The 22810-nt window shown below is 35.4% G+C and overlaps 2 protein-coding genes across 4 annotated transcripts; one reads left to right on the forward strand and one right to left on the reverse strand.

Moving 5' to 3' along the window:
* The first annotated feature begins 432 nt into the window (after positions 1 to 432).
* On the forward strand, positions 433 to 19850 carry LOC109006684 (phototropin-2-like). 2 transcript variants are annotated; one of them, XM_018986046.2, is made up of 24 exons: positions 433 to 726; positions 923 to 1579; positions 2639 to 2821; positions 3739 to 3830; positions 3906 to 4191; positions 4386 to 4602; positions 5102 to 5172; positions 5925 to 6031; positions 6233 to 6282; positions 6461 to 6565; positions 7869 to 7928; positions 8478 to 8567; positions 10018 to 10094; positions 11299 to 11383; positions 12477 to 12557; positions 13492 to 13595; positions 14040 to 14089; positions 15375 to 15481; positions 16113 to 16235; positions 16747 to 16798; positions 17451 to 17563; positions 18801 to 18941; positions 19129 to 19247; positions 19505 to 19850. In XM_018986046.2, the coding sequence occupies exons 2-23, from the start codon at positions 963 to 965 to the stop codon at positions 19243 to 19245; spliced, it is 2928 nt and encodes a 975-aa protein (XP_018841591.1). In that variant the 5' UTR covers positions 433 to 726; positions 923 to 962; the 3' UTR covers positions 19246 to 19247; positions 19505 to 19850. The 2 variants fall into 2 exon arrangements, with proteins under 2 accessions (XP_018841591.1, XP_018841593.1); XM_018986048.2 differs by lacking the exon at positions 6461 to 6565.
* LOC109006683 (AP-1 complex subunit sigma-2) lies at positions 19234 to 22675 on the reverse strand. Of its 2 annotated transcripts, none has more exons than XM_035686155.1 (7): positions 22459 to 22675; positions 21814 to 21900; positions 21162 to 21253; positions 20943 to 21051; positions 20804 to 20839; positions 20520 to 20606; positions 19234 to 19305 (listed from the first exon to the last, which is right to left on the reverse strand). In XM_035686155.1, the coding sequence occupies exons 1-7, from the start codon at positions 22459 to 22461 to the stop codon at positions 19303 to 19305; spliced, it is 417 nt and encodes a 138-aa protein (XP_035542048.1). In that variant the 5' UTR covers positions 22462 to 22675; the 3' UTR covers positions 19234 to 19302. The 2 variants fall into 2 exon arrangements, with proteins under 2 accessions (XP_035542048.1, XP_018841590.1); XM_018986045.2 differs by lacking the exon at positions 19234 to 19305 and adding an exon at positions 20099 to 20437 and having other exon boundaries at positions 22459 to 22672.
* Positions 22676 to 22810: the final 135 nt, after the last annotated feature.

Genomic DNA, 22810 nt, shown 5'->3' on the forward strand with positions numbered 1-22810 from the left:
TAATAAATATATTTATTATAAAAAATTAATTTTTTATCATATCAATTTTTTAATATATTTTTTAAAGAAATTGTGCGACGTACATATATCATTTTCGTAAAAGTTATCGCAATCTTGAGGTCCTTTTTTTATTTTTTATTTTTTTTAATTTTTCACCTAAAAAGGACAACACCAAATTTAATTAGAATTGACAAGGAAATCTATCTTCAATCTGCCACATTTCTGTTCTGTAGCCTCACAAGCGAATGCCAAATAGTGTCCTTTTATTCTCCCATACGTAGCATCATTATTACTTGGGTTTTTCTTTTCTTTTTTCTTTTCCTCCAAACGCAGAAAAAAATTGGATAAGTAAATTGATGGCTCAAACTCATCTGTACGTGTAGACAACAGACGAACGTCTAAGAAACAAAGGGTGTGATAGCATATTATTCGAACGTTATCTTCATCCACATGTTTTCCTCTCTCTACATCACAACCAAGATATGAAAACCAGACGACAACTCGGGGATGAATGCTAAATATTATTCCCTCGTATCAGCACGAGCATATTGATCGAGAAATATCAGTTATGGGTCTGCCATGCATGCCATATTAAGTTCATGCATGCTTCCGAGTTTGAGCACATAATCATCTGGTCAAACAATGAGAAACCTGTTCGTCTTCCATCTTTGCAGCTCTTCTATATATGTCTGCAACATGATGTTGATCTTACACTTGAAATAATTTGTAAGACTCTTTCTAGTTAATTTTCATAGCAATTTCCGGATCATTTCTCTTTTTTCCAGATTTGGTCCTTACGTTTAATATTGTACATATGTACGTAGTATGTGTTTTAAAACTGCTTTGTTCTAATAAGTACGTCGATCCATAGATCAAGTACTAGTGCAGCTCCGCTCATTTTATTGCTCTGGTACTTTGGCAGGCAGTTCTTCATAACTCGCTGAAGAGAGATTAATCGGAAAATGGAGAAACCGAGAGCAAAACCTTCTGCAGTGTACGAGGGAGATGATGAGTGGAAATCCATTGAGGCCTTCGAACTGCCGGAGAAGATTCAGGGCGAATTAGGAAGCACTTCCATTGCTTCTAGTAGTACTGTTGGTAGCAGAGATACGGACTCGAACAAGTGGATGGCATTTGACCGTGAGGTTGTCGGCGGCAAGCTGGAAAAGTCAAACTCTTCTAGCGATAAAATAATAAGAACTGAAGCTGGCATAGTGGAAAGGACAGCAGAGTGGGGTCTGGTGGTGAAGGCAGATCCCGTGGGAGGAGGAAGTTTCAGAGCAGTAGGGAGTAAGAACTTCCAGACGGCGCCGGAGTCATCTCAGGAGCATGGAGATCAGAGACATGTTAGAGCGGAGTCGACAAGGACATCGGAGGAATCGAACTATGGATATGAAAGATCATCGGGGGGGAGCTACATCCCGAGAGTATCGCAAGAGTTGAAGGAGGCTCTGGCAACTCTGCAGCAAACATTTGTGGTGTCGGATGCCAGAAAACCAGAATGCCCCATAATGTACGCGAGCAGCGGCTTCTTTGGCATGACCGGTTATTCCTCGGAGGAGGTCATTGGAAGGAACTGGTAACCCACCGTCCCTCTATTATTTTTTATTTTTAATATATTTTTTACTTTCCTTTTTTCTCATATCAATATGTTGTATATATATATATTAATTAAACCTTGGAAAATGCTTTAAATTGATAAATGTTCTGTAAAAGGAAAGGCGACAAAATCCGCTTTTGAAAACTTTTATTTTCATACAAATTTTTTGTGATTAAAAAAAATAAGAAGTGTTATTTTCCATCTTAATTTTGGTATTTTCGTTGATATTAACACATAGCTTATTTTAGGAAATTCTTTATATTAATCACCTTATATTCTTATTTTTTTGCACAAATTCTTAATAACCTTAAATTTATCTGAAATCTAATTTTACTTGCTAAGGTATCTTGGAGATGAATGTCAAGATTCTAAATGCTGAAGTTATAAAGACACCTCACAAGTGTAATTTTATATTTATATTTTTATAATATGATATATTATATCAAATTACATCAATTTATTAATTTATTTTTATACTTTTTTTTTTCTAACTCTTATCACTTTAAAAAAAAATTATAACAAAATATTTCTTCTTATTTTATTTTATGTTCTCACTTTATTTAAAATTGGGTTATTGTATTCATCATTCTTATTAAAAAAATAAAAAATAAAAAATAAAAATAAGTGTATAGCGTCGAGTCTGTTGACGATGAGTAGAACCATTATTTAAAATTATTGGAGAGGTATGCTTCAAGTTCATGAACACCCACGTACCCAAAGGGCGGGAAGTGGGAAGCAACTCGCTGAAACAAAGTCGACAAAGGGCAGGTGAAGTGAGAAGGATTAAGGAACTTCGGTGGTCTTTGTCGACGAAGCCGGACCCGTCGATATGGATTTTGTGTACACCAGCATTCTTTACCGCTCTTTAATCTTTTGGGTTTATCCATTCTTTGTCTGAGTTCAGGGTTTAGCAGAGTCTGGGCAGTGGGCACCAAAATTACGAAAAACAAAAAAGAGAAATTTTTTTCAAATGGTAGTGTCCCATGAAAAGAATGAGAGAACTTGAACTGTGACTTTAGTGAGGTATTTTGGGTGCAGCCGATTTCTTCAGGGGCCGGAAACAGACCAGAGTGAAGTGGCCAAAATACGAGATGCAGTTAAAAACGGGAAGAGCTACTGTGGCAGGCTCTTGAACTACAAGAAGGACGGTACCCCTTTCTGGAATCTTCTTACTGTCACTCCAATCAAAGATGACCATGGGAGAACCATCAAATTTATTGGGTAGATGTTTCTTCCTTCCTTCCTTTTATTTTTTTATAGTTCTTTTCAAGAATTTGTTGGGGTCTAATTTATGACATTTGTTCTCTAGTTACTCGTAGACTTGTACGGGAGATTCTGTAGGTTCATTCATGAAGTTGTAGCTCCTTTTCTTGGCCTCAGCTCAGGCCTTGGCATTTTTTCCCCATTTTCTTTGCACGAGTAGCCAACTTACGCTAACGCTGATTTTCTTTCCATTAGTATTGAACCAAAATAATCTAAATATGAACGCTGAAAGTGCTTTTGCCTAGAAATGGAGGGGAAAAAAAGAGAAGTTTATGACCAACAAACCTCAAGAGTACGGATCTCAGAGAATTAAATTCCAATGGACTCAGAAACCTCGGGTTCAAAAAGCTACAGTTTGATTTACAATTTTAAAAGTTCGTCAACTTCTTGGGATTTATGTATTATGGTTTGAAAAATTGTTAAAAGATGGTGAGGTGTCCTAGAGTTGTGAAGTTTCACTTCTCTTGTTCTGTCTATGGCATGTCATGGGTTAAAATGCCCATGTTAGTTCATTCCTGCAAATCTGCCTAACATGGGATGTCTACAGGTGACTACATCACCTCACAATGTAATTTCGTGATGTTTAATAAGCATTCGTGTCACCTTACTGTCATAAGAATCTTGCGGTTATTTCAAACGAGGATTCCTTGACATTGAGTTCCGAATCTCCAATTTCATAATAAAGAATCTTATTTATGGCCTTTAGAAAGCTGAAACCCCACCTCATTACTCTGCATTTCATGGGTTTAACAATCGTCTTTTTTTTTTGGCCTTTTTAATTATCATAGCAGTTGTTTATTGCAGTGCTTTCCTTTTTGGCATGAATTATGATCTTATCTTATTCCAAAATTTTTTGAATGATGCTGGCTCTGCAGAATGCAGGTGGAGGTCAGCAAATACACTGAAGGTGTTAATGATAAGGCATTACGGCCAAATGGCTTGCCCAAGTCATTAATCTGTTATGATGGTGAGCATGTGTACCCACTTGGTTATTGGATGCGACCATGACTTCACTTAATCATCATATTTTCTTGCATGTCAGCTCGTCAGAAGGAGAAGGCTCTAGGCTCGATCACAGAGGTGGTACAAACTGTAAAACATCCAGAATCTCACGTTCAAGCTATGATTCATGACACTTCCAGCTACCATGAAGAATGGGAAAATTTCAACCTTGATTATATTCTGCCAAAATCTGCTGAAACTCAGAATACGAATACACCTAATAGACAAAATCGTTGGTCTGATTCCAGGGGCGATGTGTCTCAGTCAAGTTCTTGTCAGGAAGCAGACAAGAAATCTAGAAAATCTGGACGCATTTCCTTAATGAGGTGAGTTTCTTTGATTTACTTTGCTTCATTATGGTAAGGCTGATGCTACATTGCTACCTAAGGGACTTTTATGGTATGCGCCTTGGTGTTTCTTATGCAAATTTATTCTTTCAAGGATGGCTATGAAATTCGTAGCAGGACCCATGAATTCCTTAGAAGGGTCAAATTTCTTATTGCATGTGTAAATTCTACAGTTTTAAAGGGCGGTCTCTGAGCTCTGCCAGGAGGCATGAAAAGAAACAAAGTATAGAACAAGAGGTTTTGATGACTAAAGACATAAAGCACTCCGACAGTTGGGACCATGCTGAAAGAGAAAGGGATATACGCCAAGGAATTGACCTAGCAACCACATTGGAACGCATTGAGAAGAACTTTGTGATCACTGATCCTAGACTTCCTGACAACCCTATTGTAAGATGAAAGTCAATAATGTGAAAAGCTCAAGATAAATACTCCAAAAATCAGATTTTGGTAGTTCTTCATCTAAGGCTCTCAAATATAGTGAATTCAATCCTCTCATGTTTTTTAAATGTAAATGTGGCATGTCATAGATGTAAGATGCTTCTCTGAAGTTATTTCCTGCACACCGCTGCTCACTTTTTTGAAGTTGCTTCCGTCACAGCATACTGCATGTCTTATTCCCCGCTTTGCATGAAAATATAGCTCTACACCATATGAAAGTGTTAATATGTTCTCTTTATGCGTAAACAAATGATAAAAAATAACAACCGTCATCTATACTAGACTGACACTGCATATTTTATGTCTTAAGTAGTATCAATACACAACATAGTTACATACACTCTCTATTCTACATAATCTAACTGTCACGGTTCTCGTTTGCAGTAGTTTGTCATCTACACATGGTACGGATTCTATTTTGAAACTGATCTTAATCATTGATGTGCAGATATATGCATCTGATACCTTTCTCGAATTGACAGAATATACACGTGAAGAAATTTTGGGAAGAAACTGTAGGTATGAAATAACTATATTTTATATATTTGCTACATTGTACTTTTGCTGGGTTGCCATTGACCTCCCTCACATTTTAGGAGATATCAAGTTGGACTCACTTTTCTCGCACACATCTTAGTATTTTTCCTTTTCCTCCTTGACAATTGATTCTCAAGCATTTTTCTCTGATTGTAACTTGTAGTATTGTACTTCAAAGTATTTCTCACTCTTCTGTTGCGATTACTCATATATTAAGATTCCGAAACTGTTGTTGAACATCCTAGGCATGGATGATGTGGAATTTTATATGGTCTGGGAGATGGATAAGTATGTTGGCATGTGATGCTTTCAGATGTGGTTGATATTAGAAGTAGGCCACTTCACTTTAGCCTGTTTACCCCATCCAATAAAGACTCTTAGAATTCTGATGGCAGATTTATTTCTGATATTGGTGCCTGTACTGTATTCCCGCCCCCATTGGATTGGCACCGTAAAGCTTGGGGAATTCAGTATAAAAGTTCTGCCTATATTATTTTCAGATATGCTATTTTACTTGCTGGGACTTTGAGTAATATTAGATCTTATGGCGATTTGTCTGATATGATTTGTAAGAAATTAGCATATCATATTGTTTGATCTTATCTTCTTTGTTATCTCTCACTTATAAAAAGAATCATCTTTCTTAGCTTTTTATTTTGTTATTTTGCACTTGTCTAAAAAGCCTTTGATTGGTAATGCAAACTCTACCCTAATTTACCTGCTGCATTTTACAGATTTCTTCAAGGACCTGAAACAGATCATGCAACCATCTCAAAAATTAGAGACGCCATTAGAGAACAGAGGGAAATCACAGTTCAGTTGATCAATTATACTAAGAGTGGTAAGTGAATTCTATTGATACTTGTTGCTTGAAATCTAGGGAAAGAATGGCATTTGGTTGGAAGTGTCATATAATATATATAGTGCTTTGGTTTTGGTGTTATGATATTTCCTTGTTTTGGAGACTTAATGTTTTACGTTTTTTTTCCCTTTCAACCTTTTATTGCTGTCATGCTAAATTTTTATGATTTCATGACTCTAGGAAAGAAATTCTGGAATTTATTTCACCTGCAACCTATGCGTGACCTAAAGGTAACAGATTTTTTTGTATGGAGAATTGTTTTTTTGATAAGTAAAAAAAACAATTCTTACTTTGCGGGTTTTCACTAGAAATAGGATTGTGAAATCAGTTATTAAATTCAACATCCATTGAAATAGGATTTTAATTCCCTTTGCGGGTTTTCACTAGAGGTCCATGTAACTTTGATAGGGTGAGCTGCAATACTTCATTGGTGTCCAATTAGATGGAAGCGATCATGTGGAACCCCTGCGCAACCGCCTCTCAGAGACAACAGAGCAGCAGGGTGCCAAGTTGGTGTGTGTGTGTGTTTTTTTTTGTCTTATGTTTTCTTTTGTCTCTGTAAAGGATTTCTATAAAAGTAGCACACTTTCATGGTTGGTAATGCTGGGTTATTAAAAACAACAGAGTTATGAAGTAAAGTAACTAATATAAGAATTGCAAGATGAATGAGGGGACATACCAAGAAGTATGGGATAAATAATGAAGATTTCGGTCAAAAATTGGTTGTGGCACCTATTGAGGAAGAGATGAGGGATGGCTATCCAAAATAATATAAGCCTTTTCACTAAACTAGCACTCATAGGCGATGCTCTTGTATATTGTTTTTTGATAGATAAGAAGATTTTATTAAGACAATACTTATAAAAAAAAAAGAAAAGATTTTATTAAGACAAGTAAAAAGGCATAGCCCAAGTACACAGGAAGTATACGAATGCAAAAACCTAGTTACAGTCAGGAACTAGAGAGAAACAAGAAAATTATGGACACTGGTTCCATTAAAAACAATGACTGAAGCCCAAAGAAATAAGGTATTAAAGAAGAAAATCATGCTCTTTATATGTCCCTTATACTTGGGCTCTGGCCTATTCTTATGATCAATAAAGCTTTGTTTACTGAAAATATATATATATATATATATATATATATACATACATATATAGCCTTTTATGATGAACACCAGTGACTGGTAGTAGTAGTGGCTATCAATCTAACATGAGAAAAGTTGACAGAGAATTTGGATAGAACAGACTGCCCCCAAAAAAGATACATGCCGATTAGTGTTCATAGATCCCATGGTGATTAGTTGCGATTAAGCTTAGTTGAGTTGAGTTGAGTTGAGTTGCATGTGTTCTCATAATTCACTTTCTATGTACCGATAAAAAAAATTCACTTTTTATGTACCAATAAAAAAAAAATCACTTTATAGAGCATTGATAATCACGTCTGAAAATTCAAACAATTTTACAATTACAACTACATATCCCTTATTGATGTAATCAACCAGATTATACTTTGTGCCAAACTGCCTATCTAGGTTTGGTAGAATGAAAGACAGTTTATGATGGAATTAATTTTTTTTTTTATAAGTAAAAGACGAAATTAAAAATACGAAAGTAATAATTTGGAGATTGGAACTGCCAGCCAGAATATTTAAAATAGTACTGGTGAAGGGATTTGAACTTATTTGATACCAGTGCCAACTCATTCCATGTCAAGTTCATCTTTTATCTTCATTAGGTCAAGCTATATTTTGAAATCAATGGTATCTTCCCCCCTTTTTTTTGACATGTTTCAATGTTTGTTTCTCTTTTGTCAGGTCAAAGCCACTGCAGAAAATGTTGATGAAGCTGTCAGAGAACTTCCTGATGCCAACTTGGTAAGGTACTCTTTTTTTCATGTTTGGACTGATATGATGCATATATCATTGCTCTAAAATATTGTAATGTGGTTTTCTTTCAGAATACTATTATATAAAGTTGCGTGGTCATCGATTCTTACAATTCATACCTCCAAACTTCAGAAAGGAATAACGTGACTCATCCGACTTCATAAAACTTCTTCAGAATATGTCTATAAAAAATATGTACCAAATGTTCAAACCATAATATTTTGAACATGTATATGATTTTGAATGTTGTGTGCATAGACACACAAACACGTGCATGCCAATTCCCACACACCCATATAAGCATTGACTTGATTTAGAAACTCTGGGACATCTTATGGCATGGAAAATTTGTCTGATACAATTTCTTTCATAACATAAAGTAGTTCAGAATTTACAAGTATTTTCAATTATGGATAAGTCATGTTTTTGTATGACATACATCCTCAAAATTTTCTTTTCAGTTCTTAGGACAGTTTATATGTTAGCAATTACGTTGGTTCATAGCTGATACAACTTTTATACCCTTCAATTTCTCAGAGACCAGAAGATTTGTGGGCAATTCATTCTCAACCTGTCTCTCCAAGACCGCACAAAAAGGACAGTCCTTCTTGGATAGCAATACAAAAGGTACAAATTTGTAAAAGTTAGATTGTGCTGTGTTACATTCAAATACCATTCATATATTTTCACCAAACTGATGTTGTAAATTGAACCTCAAGTGGTTGGGATAAGGATATAATAAGTTGCTGTAAAGTTAGTCTATATAATTTATCTTGTGTACTTGGGCTTTGCCTATCTTTATTAATACATCTTTGTTTAGTTATAAAAAAAAAAAGTTAGTCTATATAATTTTCATTATTTTTATTACATAGAAATTATTTTCTGGCATATATAGATATATATATATATATATATATATATTGATGGTGTCAATCCCAAGTGCATGGGTTCTGTTTTTGGGATTTTTAAACTTCTGAAGCTTCGAGTACTTCTGTCATTTCACCTTTGTGGCTAACCTTTCTAAGTAATGGACTCTAAGTCCTGATTGAATCTAAAATATTATCAAGGGGAATTTTGCACCTAAAGCACAAAAGAGTAGTGTATATCTTAGAGTCATGCCTCAAGGCTACATTCAGATTTGAGCTTATGGTATTATAGATGTCCGCTATGTGGATTGGCATTTCCTAGAAAGTCCCAGTTATCTATGGAGTTGAATATGGATCTATATATAGCTAGGCCCTCCATTTGATGCCTTAACTTTTAGGATAAGTGGTTATATATATCATGGTATTAGGGGTGAAGATTCTGTGTTTAATATTGTCTCATCTATATTCCTACCATTTAGCTTAACCATCCACATGTTTGGCCGCACATAAATTGAGACTCATTTCTATTTTGGGGTAGGCATGCAATTTTGAGCCTACTCCTGAGAGTGGGAGTCAAAGATTCCTATTGACTAGGTGTGTAATTTGCTGTCCATAATCAATCTTCTTTCCTTCTATTCTTCTTTCCTTGTTTCACCTTTACTTAATTTACGTAGGCTTGTACAGTTAGCATATTGACGGAATATATAGTTTCCATATAAGGCTAGACTGCTAGAATCACTCAGCAATTAGTTTCTTTCCATGTATAGCTCTCTTGTAAAGTTCATATGTAAAATACAGATCACTCAAAGGCCACTTGATTCGGCCATTCACACAATACTTTGACATATACTAGTACAATTAGTAGTTTAATTTTTTGGGACAAGTGACAGTTTATCAACATTAGATTAAATGTATTGAATCTGCTATGGACCAATGCACTAGTTCAGCCTCTTCATGTAAATAGTTTAAGCTTTTGGTACAAAAATGTAATTTACTAACATTCTACTAAATATTATTGATGGTTTTTTACAAGTGTCACATATGTTATGTATTGTTGATTCTGCACCATGGGCCTTGAAGATTTGCTATTACAAACTGAGATTCTTTGAAATCCGTTAATGTTGTTTGTGAGTTATGTATGCTTTGGAACCTAGCAGCTGTTATCTTTACTATTATCTCATTATTTCTTCCTTTTATCCCTTTGTAATCAGATCACTGCACGCGGGGAGAAAATAGGGCTACATAATTTTAAGCCCATAAGACAATTGGGTTTTGGAGATACTGGCAGGTACAGTGCTTGTATTCCAGATGGGATTGAAATGGATTGTCTTTGTTCTGAAAACTTGCGACATAATTTTGTCTGACTTCCAAACTACAAAATAATGCATGTCTAATTTTCTGTTTGCACGGGTGCCTATATTATAATATTTTATTTATCCCTATTAATGACAAAATTGTCTTCATTTTGCATTTTAGTGTGCATATCATATATTTGCTGGGAACAAAGGAAGGATGTCTCCCTCCTTTTTCCGCTTCTATAAAGATAGGTTTCTGAAATAAATCTTATAATTATCTAAACTTAGGGCATTTTATTCCCCGTCTGGTCCGAGTCACTCCTGCCATCTTCCCTCTGTGGTTACTTCAGACCTTCGGAATATTTTGATCCTGTACTTTAATGCGTGTATCATGTATACTTTGTCTAATCTACTATTGATCGCACTTGCATTCCCAAGAATCCCTACGAGGTTTTAATGCTGCATCTACCGATCATGTAATCTCATCGACCAAAACGAATGGATTAAGGACAACATTTAGTGGGGACCTTTTACCCATTAAACATAAAAAATTAATAAAATAAAGCATATGGATGTTCAGATGTAACTTTCATATTCTTCTTGCATTAAGGTATGGAGGTGGATAAATACCCAAGAAAAAAAGGTATTGAGGAAGACTGGAAGGGTATAGGAATAAGTGCACGATAAACTCTAACTTATTTATTTGGATTATGAGATAAATAAGTCTGTAAGATAGTTTAGAGATGCAAAAGAAGTCCAATGGCATGAAACTGCACTTCCTTAGAGACCTAAAATTTATAGGATAAATTGGTAAGACCATGAGGATGTAATTGATCAGAAGAAGGAAAAATGAAAAGGAATTTGGACCCCATAAATCTTGTAAGCTTTTCAGAATCCATGTTTAACAGAAAAATTGGTTTTTTTATATGAAAAGAAGAGGATTCATTTTATGGACAGCAGACGAATCTAGCCCAGGCAATATGCTCAACTTGAAGGACAGTGTCGCACAACTGTAACCTTGGCACGTATCTTTTCCAACACTCACCAATCCAATGACTTCCCACATTGTTTGTTTTATACTGATTTATTTAGCTTGAAGGAAAATTGAATTGTTACTCCCTTTTTTGCACATGGTGATTCACTCATGTTTTTGAGACTGCTGTGTAATTGATTAAATTACTCGGGTATCTGTTGCAGTGTCCATTTGGTGGAGCTGCAAGGTACAGGTGAACTGTATGCTATGAAGGCAATGGAAAAGTCAGTCATGCTGAACCGTAACAAGGTTTGACTATAGTAGAAAACCGTGGTTTGACTATTAAAGATACCTAGAACACTTCCTTTCTGTTCAAAATTGATGTAATAAATGATCTGATTGCAATTTTCCTGTCTAATTGATATGCTACCTGGAATTAACACAAGCTTTTTTCCTTTCGCTATATTGTTGATTCTGAAATGTGTTGAATGCAAGCAGTTGCACTATACAAAGAAAGTTTCTGACAAATTTTCTTGGGTGTCAATTAAAGCTGACTCCTATCGAGTCTGGAGACTATTTGGTTTCTGTTTCTGTTCTAATATTGATACATTCCATGACTGAATTGCTTAGAATCTGTGGCATTTTCTTACTGTCATTATTTCCTCATAACGCGAAGATACATACGTGCATTCCTAAAACCATATGAAATATGCATTTCTATAAAAGGTACAAAGCTCAGGAAAAGTATGTACATGTTTGGAAATTGTTTAATGCTTAGTGAAGCTATTATCTTTGACTATTCACTCTCACTTGTGACAAAGGTTGTTTTGACGTTTCCTATTCTGTTAAACGTGGTCAAGTTAAGACCAGTCTATCACCTATCACAATTTTCTTAAAAGTTAAAACTGGTTGGCTAATAAAGAAAGAAAAAGTGCAGCTATAATAGTTTCTCTTTATAAATTGGAATGGGTATTACAATTTCAGATTGTGAAAATTCATTCTAATTTCAGTATCCCATGTTTAAAATTGGGCACCACTATCTGCCAAGTTATTTGACTTACGTAGGTTACTTGTGAACTTATGGTTTTGTCCATGTTGTAGCAGGGCTTGCCCCACCCAACTTATTAATTGTTTATACAATACTCTGCTGTTTTCACACAGACTAATCCATCGGTTTTTTTATACTTTCTATAAATCATAATCAAGAAGTATAATTGTTAGAAATGCATCCACATATCATCAGTGATGTTTACATTGGATTTTTGTTACTTGGTTTATGCACACATGGCACTGACACCCATCTACATGCTTTTATATATGCACTCTTTTAGTTTCTGCAGAATTTTGAATTCATTTCACTTGTATGTTCTAAACCTCTACTATTATCATTGGTATTGTACAGGTTCACCGAGCATGCATTGAGAGGGAAATCATTTCGCTACTCGATCATCCTTTTCTTCCCACACTTTATGCTTCATTTCAGGTATTCTTGTTTTTGTAACCATATTTTTTCCTTACTTCAAACCTATATGCTCAATAACATAGACATGTGTATTATCTTCAGAATTGGAGTCTGTGAGCTGTAACTGGAATACCATAAAGATTCAATCAGACTTTATGGCTTTCAAGCTTACGTACACCAACTCTAACACGACTGATGTAATCATGCAAGCATCATAATTTAAACAATTGTCAATTTATCTGTTTTAAACCTGTCCTGAAAATTAACTTGAACTAGTTTTCCTTTTATGAAGTTGAAGAGGTAACCCCAAGGGGTTGGCCCAAGTGGTGAGGGCCTTCGTCTTGAGGTATCACTCCCTTCAAGGTCTAAGGTTCAACATCTCATGAGTGCAAACAATCCTTTGGGGCCACACCCCTTGGTAAAAAGCCATCGATTTAACCAGTTTCGTGTAGGGAAACTTCCGAGAGTGCGGTGCACGGGACCGGGGTTTACTCTGCAGAGGTGGGTCCGAAGGGCCCTACCTTGGAGTGGTTCCCCGACATAAAAAAAAATAAAAAGTTGAAGAGGTTGTATTGTAGTTTACAAGATCCCAATATATACCCTAAAAATTGAAGTTTTACTTACATTTCCATATTCAAAAAGTTCATTTTCAAAATTTGTATTGTTTTAGTAGAGTATTGAATACATGTTGGGAGTATCCATGAATATCGGAACACTTGTAGAAGCATCTGAGTTACATAAGAGAAAAAAAATATCCAAAATATAAAGATTGAGTTGTAAAGATGTATTTAGGAAGAGGGGGGTTGCTTCTTTTTTCTGTTAAACTATTTTGGGCACCCCTTAATTTTGTGATCTTACATACTTCATTGATACCAGTATTGGTAGTTTCCTTTTTGGTTGGTATACTGAATTTGTAATACATTTTGAGTATACTGATCTCTTTCTATCTCCTCAGACATCTACACACGTTTGTTTGGTAACAGACTTTTGCCCTGGTGGAGAATTGTTTGCTTTGCTTGACAAGCAGCCAATGAAATTTTTTAAAGAGGAATCTGCAAGGTACTCTTGGTTTGTGCTCTTGTACATATTTGAGTGCAAAAGAAACTTGATGCATGATTTTTATTAGAAATTCGTTGTATTGAAAACATATTTTAGCCAGTCGAAACTCTTGATTGTACTGGAATTTTGCTACCATCAAAGTTGATATAAACTGTCACATATGGTTGCTGCAACTATAAATGTTATGACTTCACGTATCCCTTGCAAAATGTCTCTAAAACTGGGTTGTTAATTGTTGGAAAACTCTGCGTACCATACTCCCATCCCACTTTCATTCCACTATGATGAGGTGGCATTGCTTATCAACCTTTGCATTTTTCTTTAAAGAAAATAAAGGATGATCCAAGGATGATAAAAGTGCCACATTTTACAGTGGGATGAAAGTGGGAGGGGAGTATGCGATGTAATATTACTCTTTTGGTGCTAACTTTTATTAATCTCTAGGTTCTATGCGGCAGAGGTTGTCATTGGGTTGGAGTACCTCCACTGTTTAGGTATTTTGAAAACATGAGAATCTCATGTCCTTACTGTATTACTCAAGTTTTTTCCCCTTTCCCTTTTGTTTATATAATGAATCAGATGAGACCACCGGGAAATTTTATATGCAAGTGCTGCCTAGGACAGTGGAAATCATTGTTGAGATATAAGAACTGAATCATTTCCCGAGTCCAAATGTAGGGAAAATAACAGGTTACTGTTAGCGAGAGGGGGAAACATGAAAAAACTAACGATTATTTTCATTTGTATGTTATTTTTTATTTTTACTTATAAAAAAAATTATGCTCAAACCACAATTGGCATTCCTCTCTTCAGGCCAAATGCACACACAAAGCTACTGAAGAAACCGGAAAGAGTTCCATTTACCAAAACAGAATGGTGCACCATAGAAATACAATCCACTATCCAAGATCACCATTTTTTTCCAGACCCTTATATCCTCAACAAGCATAAAAGAAAATCTCAATTGACAGTATCATAGGCTTTCTCGATCTGCTTTGTATAGCACCTCTAGCTCTGTGGATACATGCCTACCATCCTAGCTGTCGTTAGCTATAAGAATGGAGTCTGGGATTTGTCTACCTCTGGCAAAGAAATTCTAGGGCCACGATATGATCTTCTATCGTGGACAGACATTCAAGGAATTCAAAACTATATCTTTCAATACTTTGTTCCTTTGGACACCCTCTATAGACTTCAATGGGCTAACTTTTCTTGATTCTCATGTATTGATAGGTGACTCTCTTATACACCTTGTGTACTTGGGTGCGCCTTTTGTACTTTTTAATGAAGTTTTTTTTTTACTTATTAAAAAAATATAGGACGGAAGAAGTATTTTAATAGATATTAACTGGTGAATTCTTTACGCACAAGATGTTTGGTTATTAAAAAAATATAGGAATGTACTTATAAAAATAAATAATAATAATAATAAAAATAAATAAAATACATATCTAATAGCACATGTTACCTAACAGTTAACTGATTTTCATATAATATTTAGTTTGAAGGGTAATACACAATGTTACCATCTAAAAGTAGTGCTTATCTTTGGCTACGAAATTAAGAATCTCTACTATTAAGCATTGGTCCATCAGAATCCTTTAGAAACTGAGTTCCTGCTTATGATACAGCTATAGTAGAGTAGCCTAATTATCTAGCATATCAATTGATACTGGTAAGTATAGCAAGCTTGACTGGATGATTATATCAATCCACATCAATGAAGATGAAGAAATTTCAGCATTGCACTTATTAATTTTTTCCCATGCCTTTGCACAGGAGTAGTTTATCGTGATTTGAAGCCTGAAAATATCTTGCTACAAAAGGATGGACATGTTGTACTAACTGACTTTGATCTATCATTTATGACCTCAAGTAAACCCCAAGTATGTTACATTTTCTGTCAGAATATTTTCCGCTTTACATTTTGCAGACTCGTAGATGAGCTTCTTTTCTTTCCTACTATGGTGTTACTTGTCTTCATTACAAGGCCAAGTTGACAATGTAGATATAAATGTTAAAACAGTGATAAAAGTAAAAGTATCTATTTAAAGTGCAAACTGTTCACAGGAAAGCAATCCACTGCTCTTTTTCTTACTGATGGATCATGCATGGAAAATCTATTCTGTGTCTTTGACAGGCTGTGTGATTGAAGCCAGAATAATCCTGTTGCTCACTCTTCTAAATTGTATATCTTTCTTTTCATGAAATGGTGGAAGTCTGTGGTTCAATTCCACTGTAGTAGAAGTTTTTTGCTTCTCTTTCTTGGTTCTATCTCCTCATCATCATTATGCCGTCACCATACGAATAAGCTTTATACTCCATCAATTATCTGCTCCCAAATACTGTTGAAAATTCTCTTTGGATCTTTTCTTATCCATTCAGAATAAATTTTGAACCATGAAATGTGGGGAACTTGAATGACTAATCTTCTTAGTTTTTCCTTTCTGTTTAACAATTATTAGTTGCTTAAAGTGGGAACTACTGACTGCTCATACATGCTACTGTGTACTGCAGATCATCACACACCCACTACCTGGTAATAGGAGGCGATCTAGGAGTCAACCACCGCCAACATTTGTTGCAGAGCCAGTTACCCAGTCAAACTCATTTGTTGGAACTGAAGAATATATTGCTCCTGTATGGTGAATCTTCAATCACGCTAAATGTCCATGTGCTTCATGCCACTTGAGTCCATAATTTATCACATGAGACAAAACCATTGTTTTGGTTTCTGTCAGATTCTAGAATTCTCGGGAAATTCTTCAAGCCATCTTTTATGGAATGTTTTGAATGTCTTAAATGTCAATTTTCCAGGCATCCATGGAAAGATAATTGTTAGGTGAACCTGTATGTCCTGCAAGTCCTTTTCTGCTAAGGACGTTGCTTCCCTATATTAGGTTCTGGATCTAGTCCAATATGGAACTCAGCTTTGATGTCCCGGATAAGAATTTCTGGCATGGGCTTTTCATAATTTGTAAGAAATATGTTTTTGTTTCAGAACATGCGAGCTGTTCCATTATCCTGATCATATTTAGCAGGAAGTGGTTTTAAAAACAACCGAGATTATTGGTTATGAGAATTATAACGAGAGTAATAATATTTTATCCACTAATTTCTTTTCAAAGTTCTTATGAATACTTGATTTCAGGAAATTATTACAGGTTCTGGACATAGTAGCGCCATTGATTGGTGGGCTCTTGGTAAGCACATGCTCAATCATGATATACAACTCCGATATGTTCTGTCAGTTATTATTACTGTTTACATTACTAGCTTGTTTGCTCTTCTTGTTGTAATTGCGTGAAAATTGTCTTTCGGAACTGTTAACTTGATTATAAAGGATATGCAATTCTGTATCTACAAAGGTTATAGCACTGCACTGGGCATTAATTTTTTAATGCTTTTATTGTAGATTATAAGTATATAAAACATAGTAACAATTCGGAAAAAAAAAATTGCAAAATGTAAAGTCGGACAATCTTGAGCATATTTATATAGCAAAGCAAAGAAAAATCATCAACTCCTCATCACATCCAATTGCATCAACATTACCATGAATAGTCAAGTATTTAATGTACATTACACGAGATCTATGCCTCATGATTTAAGGCATGAAATGCTCATTTTTTAATATGCTTTCGCTCGCTAGGTGTATGCATGATGAGATTCCTGATTAAATTTGAAAGAATCAAGGCATTTTAGAACTGCCACACTCTGAAGCTAGCCTTTTGAAGTTTTATTTACTTCTTTCTTTGTTTATTTTACTAATATTGTGTTTTCTGTACAATGCATAATAATTTTGCACGTTCTTTTGCCGTTATTGCCCTGAAGTGATTCATGTTTAATATCCAGGTATCTTCTTGTATGAGATGCTCTATGGTCGTACACCTTTTCGGGGGAAGAACAGGCAGAAAACATTTACCAACATCTTGCACAAAGTTCTGACCTTTCCAAGCAGCATTTCTGTGAGTTCAGAAATTTCTTATGAGCATGTGTATGTGTAGGGAAATTTTTGTTTTACCATCCAGCTGGAGGTTTTGGCTGATGATGTATGTGTAGGGACAACATTTAACAATAGAGTGGAATTAATGCTAGTCAACTATACTTTTGCTTAAAACTTGACCCTAACTTCTGCTTATAGTGAAGAGCAATACGTGGTATTTTGCAACAAAAAAGATTCCAGATAACCTGGGTTTAGCCCAAAACTCCTACTGCCAAAGAAGTGGAAACACTCCCTAAAGTCATGAGAGTTTTAATATATAAGAAATTAATACAAGGTTGTAAGCTGACATTTGGGTCCAAGCCTTTTTTCAGCATTTAGGTTATTGCTTAAAAAGAGACAAAAAAAGAGAGTAAGTGATCCATCATCACGAGCCAAAACTGACCAGCCCAGAAAGCACAACTAAAAAAAAAAATGACATTTTACGCTCTGCACAAACTTAGTGCAACAGAAAAACAAAACCAATGTTTAAATGACTGGAAATATTATCAGGGAAGAGCCAAGATCTTTGCAGCTGCAGGTACTGCTAATTGCTCTGGACTTTGCTGTTGCTAATGCTATTAGTCTTGCATCTCAAACTCCCTGATCTCTGACTTCGGCTGGCTAATGAAATGTTGGTTAGAAGTTCTAGAAAGTTTCAAAATGTACATACAGTTAGTTGAAAGCCTAGAGTTTACTTCAATCGATATCCCTCAGATAAGTTATTGCTAAAGATATGTTCATATCTGGAAAGTGATGATTTAATTAAGGCTCCATTTACTAGTGGACATCATTTGTGGAAAATAAATATATTGCACAGCTAAAGGAGACTGCTCTTCATCAAAACTGTGAAGTTAGTAATGCCAATGGTCCATTTTTATTTTTTATTTGAAGGAAGAATAGCATCTTGAGGAACCATGGATATGCATGCCATGTTCTAAGGAATGGACTGTTGTTGTCTAGGATAAACTTATTGCTTGTAAGTCACAAGATCAGTAGTTATATGTTTATGATTTCTGGGATCCACATTCTAGATCGCCAAAGATAGTCTATCTTATCTTTTAAGTGATAATAGTTATGTATTAAAATGCATCCTGGGATGACCGGCAATTAGGTTCTTTAAATATTGGATTTATCATATTAGGCATGCATTGTTCAATCATTTTTCTTGGAACTTCTCTGCTGATTATGCAGCAGCTAACCTTAATTCCTTGATGCTGCAGGTAAGTCTTACAGCCAGACAGTTGATTTATGCATTGTTGCAAAGAGACCCTACCAGCCGTTTAGGATCAAGTTCTGGTGCAAATGAAATCAAAGCACATCCTTTCTTCCATGGAATTAATTGGCCTCTAATCCGCTGCATGGTAGTATACGCAACAGTTTTAAGTAATAGATGAATCCCTTCATACTGGTTCTTAGAAATAATGATAAACGACTTGAAAACTAGCTGAGAACTAGAAGAAATGAATCTTTCAGAGGACTTGATACAGGCTAAAAATACTGTTTACCCATGCACTCACTCATCTTGATTATCAGCTTGATTATATGCAGAGTCCTCCGCCACTGGATATGCCTCTTCAATGCATCGGAAAATATCCAAACGCCAAGGAAGTGCGGTGGGAAGATGATGGAGTGCTTGTTCAGTCTACGGATATGGAGATTTTTTGAAGGTTCTCATGAATTGTTAATTAAAATTAGATCAGCACTATGCCATTCTTCATGCTGTCACTGCAAACAGAAGCTAGAATGTTCAGCATGTTCATCCACATCAGCGGTTATTAGAATGTTAAAAAAAAAAGGTTCATCTTTTGAAGTTATCTGTGGATGTCACATTTTGGACAAATCCTAGAGCTGCTTGAATTTAGTTTTTTGAGCATGACTTTTAAGATCCTTTAGGTTTTACACATTTTCTGTATCAACTGTGCAGGCAGTTATTGTTGGTAGACGCCACCTTAACTTAGAAAGATGGAAGAAAAAGAGTCATCAGGAAGGATCCTGTAGTATGCTTTATATTGGTTGTGCTTTGCTGCATCAACGGCATGCATGCAGGAAGAAAGTGGTGTTAGGAGATATCAACGACAAAATAACCTCTTGCACAGCGTCTATTCCATAGAGATTCGGTATTATCAGAGCTGTTACTATATGTTGTAAATAAGGTACATGTTGGTCAGTTTCCAGGTCTGTCGAGATACATTTCCTTCTAAGTTTTAAATACACTAATTTGCAGATGTGGAAATAACTAATAGGATGAAGAAAATCCTTTTTTTTTTTTTTTTAAATGTATTCATTTATCAATAATCCAAAGGGAATTACTTAATTCACAAAAATAATTACCAAAAAAAAAAAAAAAAATCTTACAAAATGACTTGGCTTAATGGGATTAGACTGTATCTAACTTTACTCTATAACGTTACTCTCTGAATTTTATTGAGCAGGTCACTTCACAAATAGTAGATTATTTTATTTTATTTTTTAATTAAAAGAAACGAAAATGCATCTGTGAGTCACATTGCCTTGTATCTAATTCTAACTGCTAAACATACCCTTGGAATAGTGGAATGGTATTACTTACGTAACAGAAAAATGATCTCCAGTATCCGGAAGATGAATAAACCATATACAACATGTAATCAAAGGAAAAAACAGAAAGGCAATAATCGTACAATCTTGAGAACCCAAACAACAAAAAGGTGCATTCCAGTTGTTAAACGGCTGACGGACACAGAATAACAAAAATACAGACAGCACTTCAATGTCAATATATTAGGCAACTAAAAACGCCTGTCCTCTACTTTGTAGCCTGAGCAATTATATTACTTATTGAACTGCGCTGCTCTTTCGCGGTCTCTACCAATGAATCCTAATAACCAACAATATAATGCTCTCAGCAAATGGTAAATTTGCCAAACAAAGGCATGAATACAGAGAAAAAGAACACATACCTGCGCAGATATCAACCGCGCAACTGTCTTCTTGCTAGGCTCCTGAAGTTCGCCAGCAATCAATAGTTCATCCAGTATATAGTAGGCCTTCACGTATCAAACAATGAATCAAATGAGCTTGTATTCACATCCTTGTTTATTAAAAATCCAAAAGAACAACGTGGTATTGTTACTGACTTAAGCTTGAACTATATACACGATGGCAGATAGGTGGACTTACAACCATCCTCAAATACCAGGATAACAGAAAAGCTGGCCATAAAAGGCACACAAAGTAGAAATACCTTGTGGAAGTTGAAAATCAAGTCCAGCTCACAGACCTGCAAAGCATTAATAGATTAGTGGGGTGTCTATCCTTTATCAACGATCAAATAAAAAAGAGTGGACTGCTCTTATAAATGAGTCAGATTGCAATTCACTAACACTGCCGAAGTATCGGTCCAGAATCTCCACGTAATGATGAATTATTTCAAGAACCTCTAATTCGTTGTCTTCTTGATCAATGCACATGCAGAAATACAGGCTAGCATACCTGCACAGATGCATATTGGAATCAGCTCAGCGGCTCATATTAACAAAAAATAATATTTCTCAAGAAAGAGATTTTCATCGTCATCAAACATGGTCTTATTCTTGCATTACCTTTTATAAACAACTTTGTAACCTTTCCATTCAACAAAATTACACAGCTTGGGTCCTCGGGTAAGGATCACTCCACTTAGCTCCCGTATAACCTTCACAAAAAATGCAAAAAATATATGCATATACATATATATCAATATTGGAAAAACATGCACATAATATTCAGAAACATCAGCATAAACAATACTCAGTTAGGAATGCGATAAACAATACACCTTATTTTACAATCAACCAATGCGATTGTCACTTCATTAAAAATAATTTCAATTTTACGTAACTACCCACCATTTGAAATAGACTTGTAATATAGTTTTGAAAGAGTTGTAAATTTATCATCAACCCTACAAAAATTATCACCCCAAAGATCAATAGTGGTTTTCTACATTATGTTCTTTTCTCAGCATTCACATTTATCTTGATAATAGTATATCAAACAAATATAATCTGATAGAGAATAAATGCATCTATTTCTCTGAATTATATAAAGCCTTGGTAATTGGGAATAAATACAAATTCACAATCAAGCGAAAGATTTAAGATCTATTTTTTTTATCGGTAAAAAATTTATATTGATCAAAAGAGTAGGCAAAAGCCCAAGTATACGGGAAGAAAGATTCAAGATCTGAACAACACAAAAAAATGCGGGTGATACCTTAGTTCTTTCCTTCTGCGAATAAGGTGAATACCATTTTGTCAACCTCACTTTTCCTTGCCGACTAATAAGAAGCACAAAGTGAATCTACAACAAGTACAGGAAAATAAATCATTAAAGAAGCAGCAAACATAAAAACCTCATCATGCCCCGAACCCGGAAAAACTACCGCACAGTGGTAACGGGCGTGTAAAATTGTGGTCAAGATCGACAGATCTGCGTGACATGATTCTTGAGCTATCAAAGCCACCCAAATAGTCAAATTAGGTCATAACCAGAACAGCCAAAAACAAATGCAAGAGTTTAGGCGTGATTTTCAAAGTTTTAACCGAATAGAGAAGCACATATCTACAACAGTCAAAGCCAACGCAAGAAGAAATTTTTACGAACAAATACAACAGCAGCAGTGAATTTAAAATCTAAATTAGAAAAAAGGCAATGAAAGAGAAACAGATAGAAAATATATATATAGATAGATAGATAGATAGAAACAGCCGTATTCAACGACCACAATCGCATAAGGTTTCAGAGATATATAAGGAAATCGTTACTCATAAATTTCGAGCTGCAAGAAGGAGCTCCAGATCTAATATCCCTGTCATTCATATTAAGCTAACAATTAATTAATTCACTCGCTAACAATACCATTTCTCGGGGTGTTTTGCAATGAGATCAAATGCCACTGCCCAAAAAGCTCAGTAATTCCTAAACCACACGCCAATTATACTCGCTTCTTCTTCTTCTTCTTCTTCTCTGAATTCTTAAAGAGGCTTACAAAGAGGCTACTCGCCCTCGAGACGAATGCCACACCTTATTACAGGCTTTAGCCGATAAAGACCAGATATTGGGCCCTAAAATTGCAGCAGAAGTAGTCACTTAGGGCCCGCCCCCCCCCCCCCCCAAACGCACGTTTTCGATTTCATTTTCATTTTGAATTTCCCCTTTCGTCTTCCCCCTTTCGTCTTCAACATTCGCCCTTTCGTCTCTTCAACATTCG

The sequence above is a fragment of the Juglans regia genome, chromosome 16, assembly GCF_001411555.2.
Source record: "Juglans regia cultivar Chandler chromosome 16, Walnut 2.0, whole genome shotgun sequence".
NCBI lineage: Eukaryota > Viridiplantae > Streptophyta > Magnoliopsida > Fagales > Juglandaceae > Juglans > Juglans regia.

Bases quoted from the DNA above. Each gene is read 5' to 3' on its own strand.
- LOC109006683 (XM_018986045.2), bottom strand. The intron at 21,254-21,813 runs GTATCACCCGCA...TTTTTTGTGAAG, and splicing joins CGCAGAAGGAAAGAACTAAG to GTTATACGGGAGCTAAGTGG. The intron at 20,438-20,519 runs GTATGTGTTCTT...GTTGGTTATTAG, and splicing joins CGCGGTTGATATCTGCGCAG to GATTCATTGGTAGAGACCGC.
- LOC109006684 (XM_018986046.2), top strand. From the start codon at position 963: ATGGAGAAACCGAGAGCAAAACCTTCTGCAGTGTACGAGGGAGATGAT. The intron at 2,822-3,738 runs GTAGATGTTTCT...CTGGCTCTGCAG, and splicing joins AGAACCATCAAATTTATTGG to AATGCAGGTGGAGGTCAGCA. The intron at 5,173-5,924 runs GTATGAAATAAC...TGCATTTTACAG, and splicing joins ATTTTGGGAAGAAACTGTAG to ATTTCTTCAAGGACCTGAAA.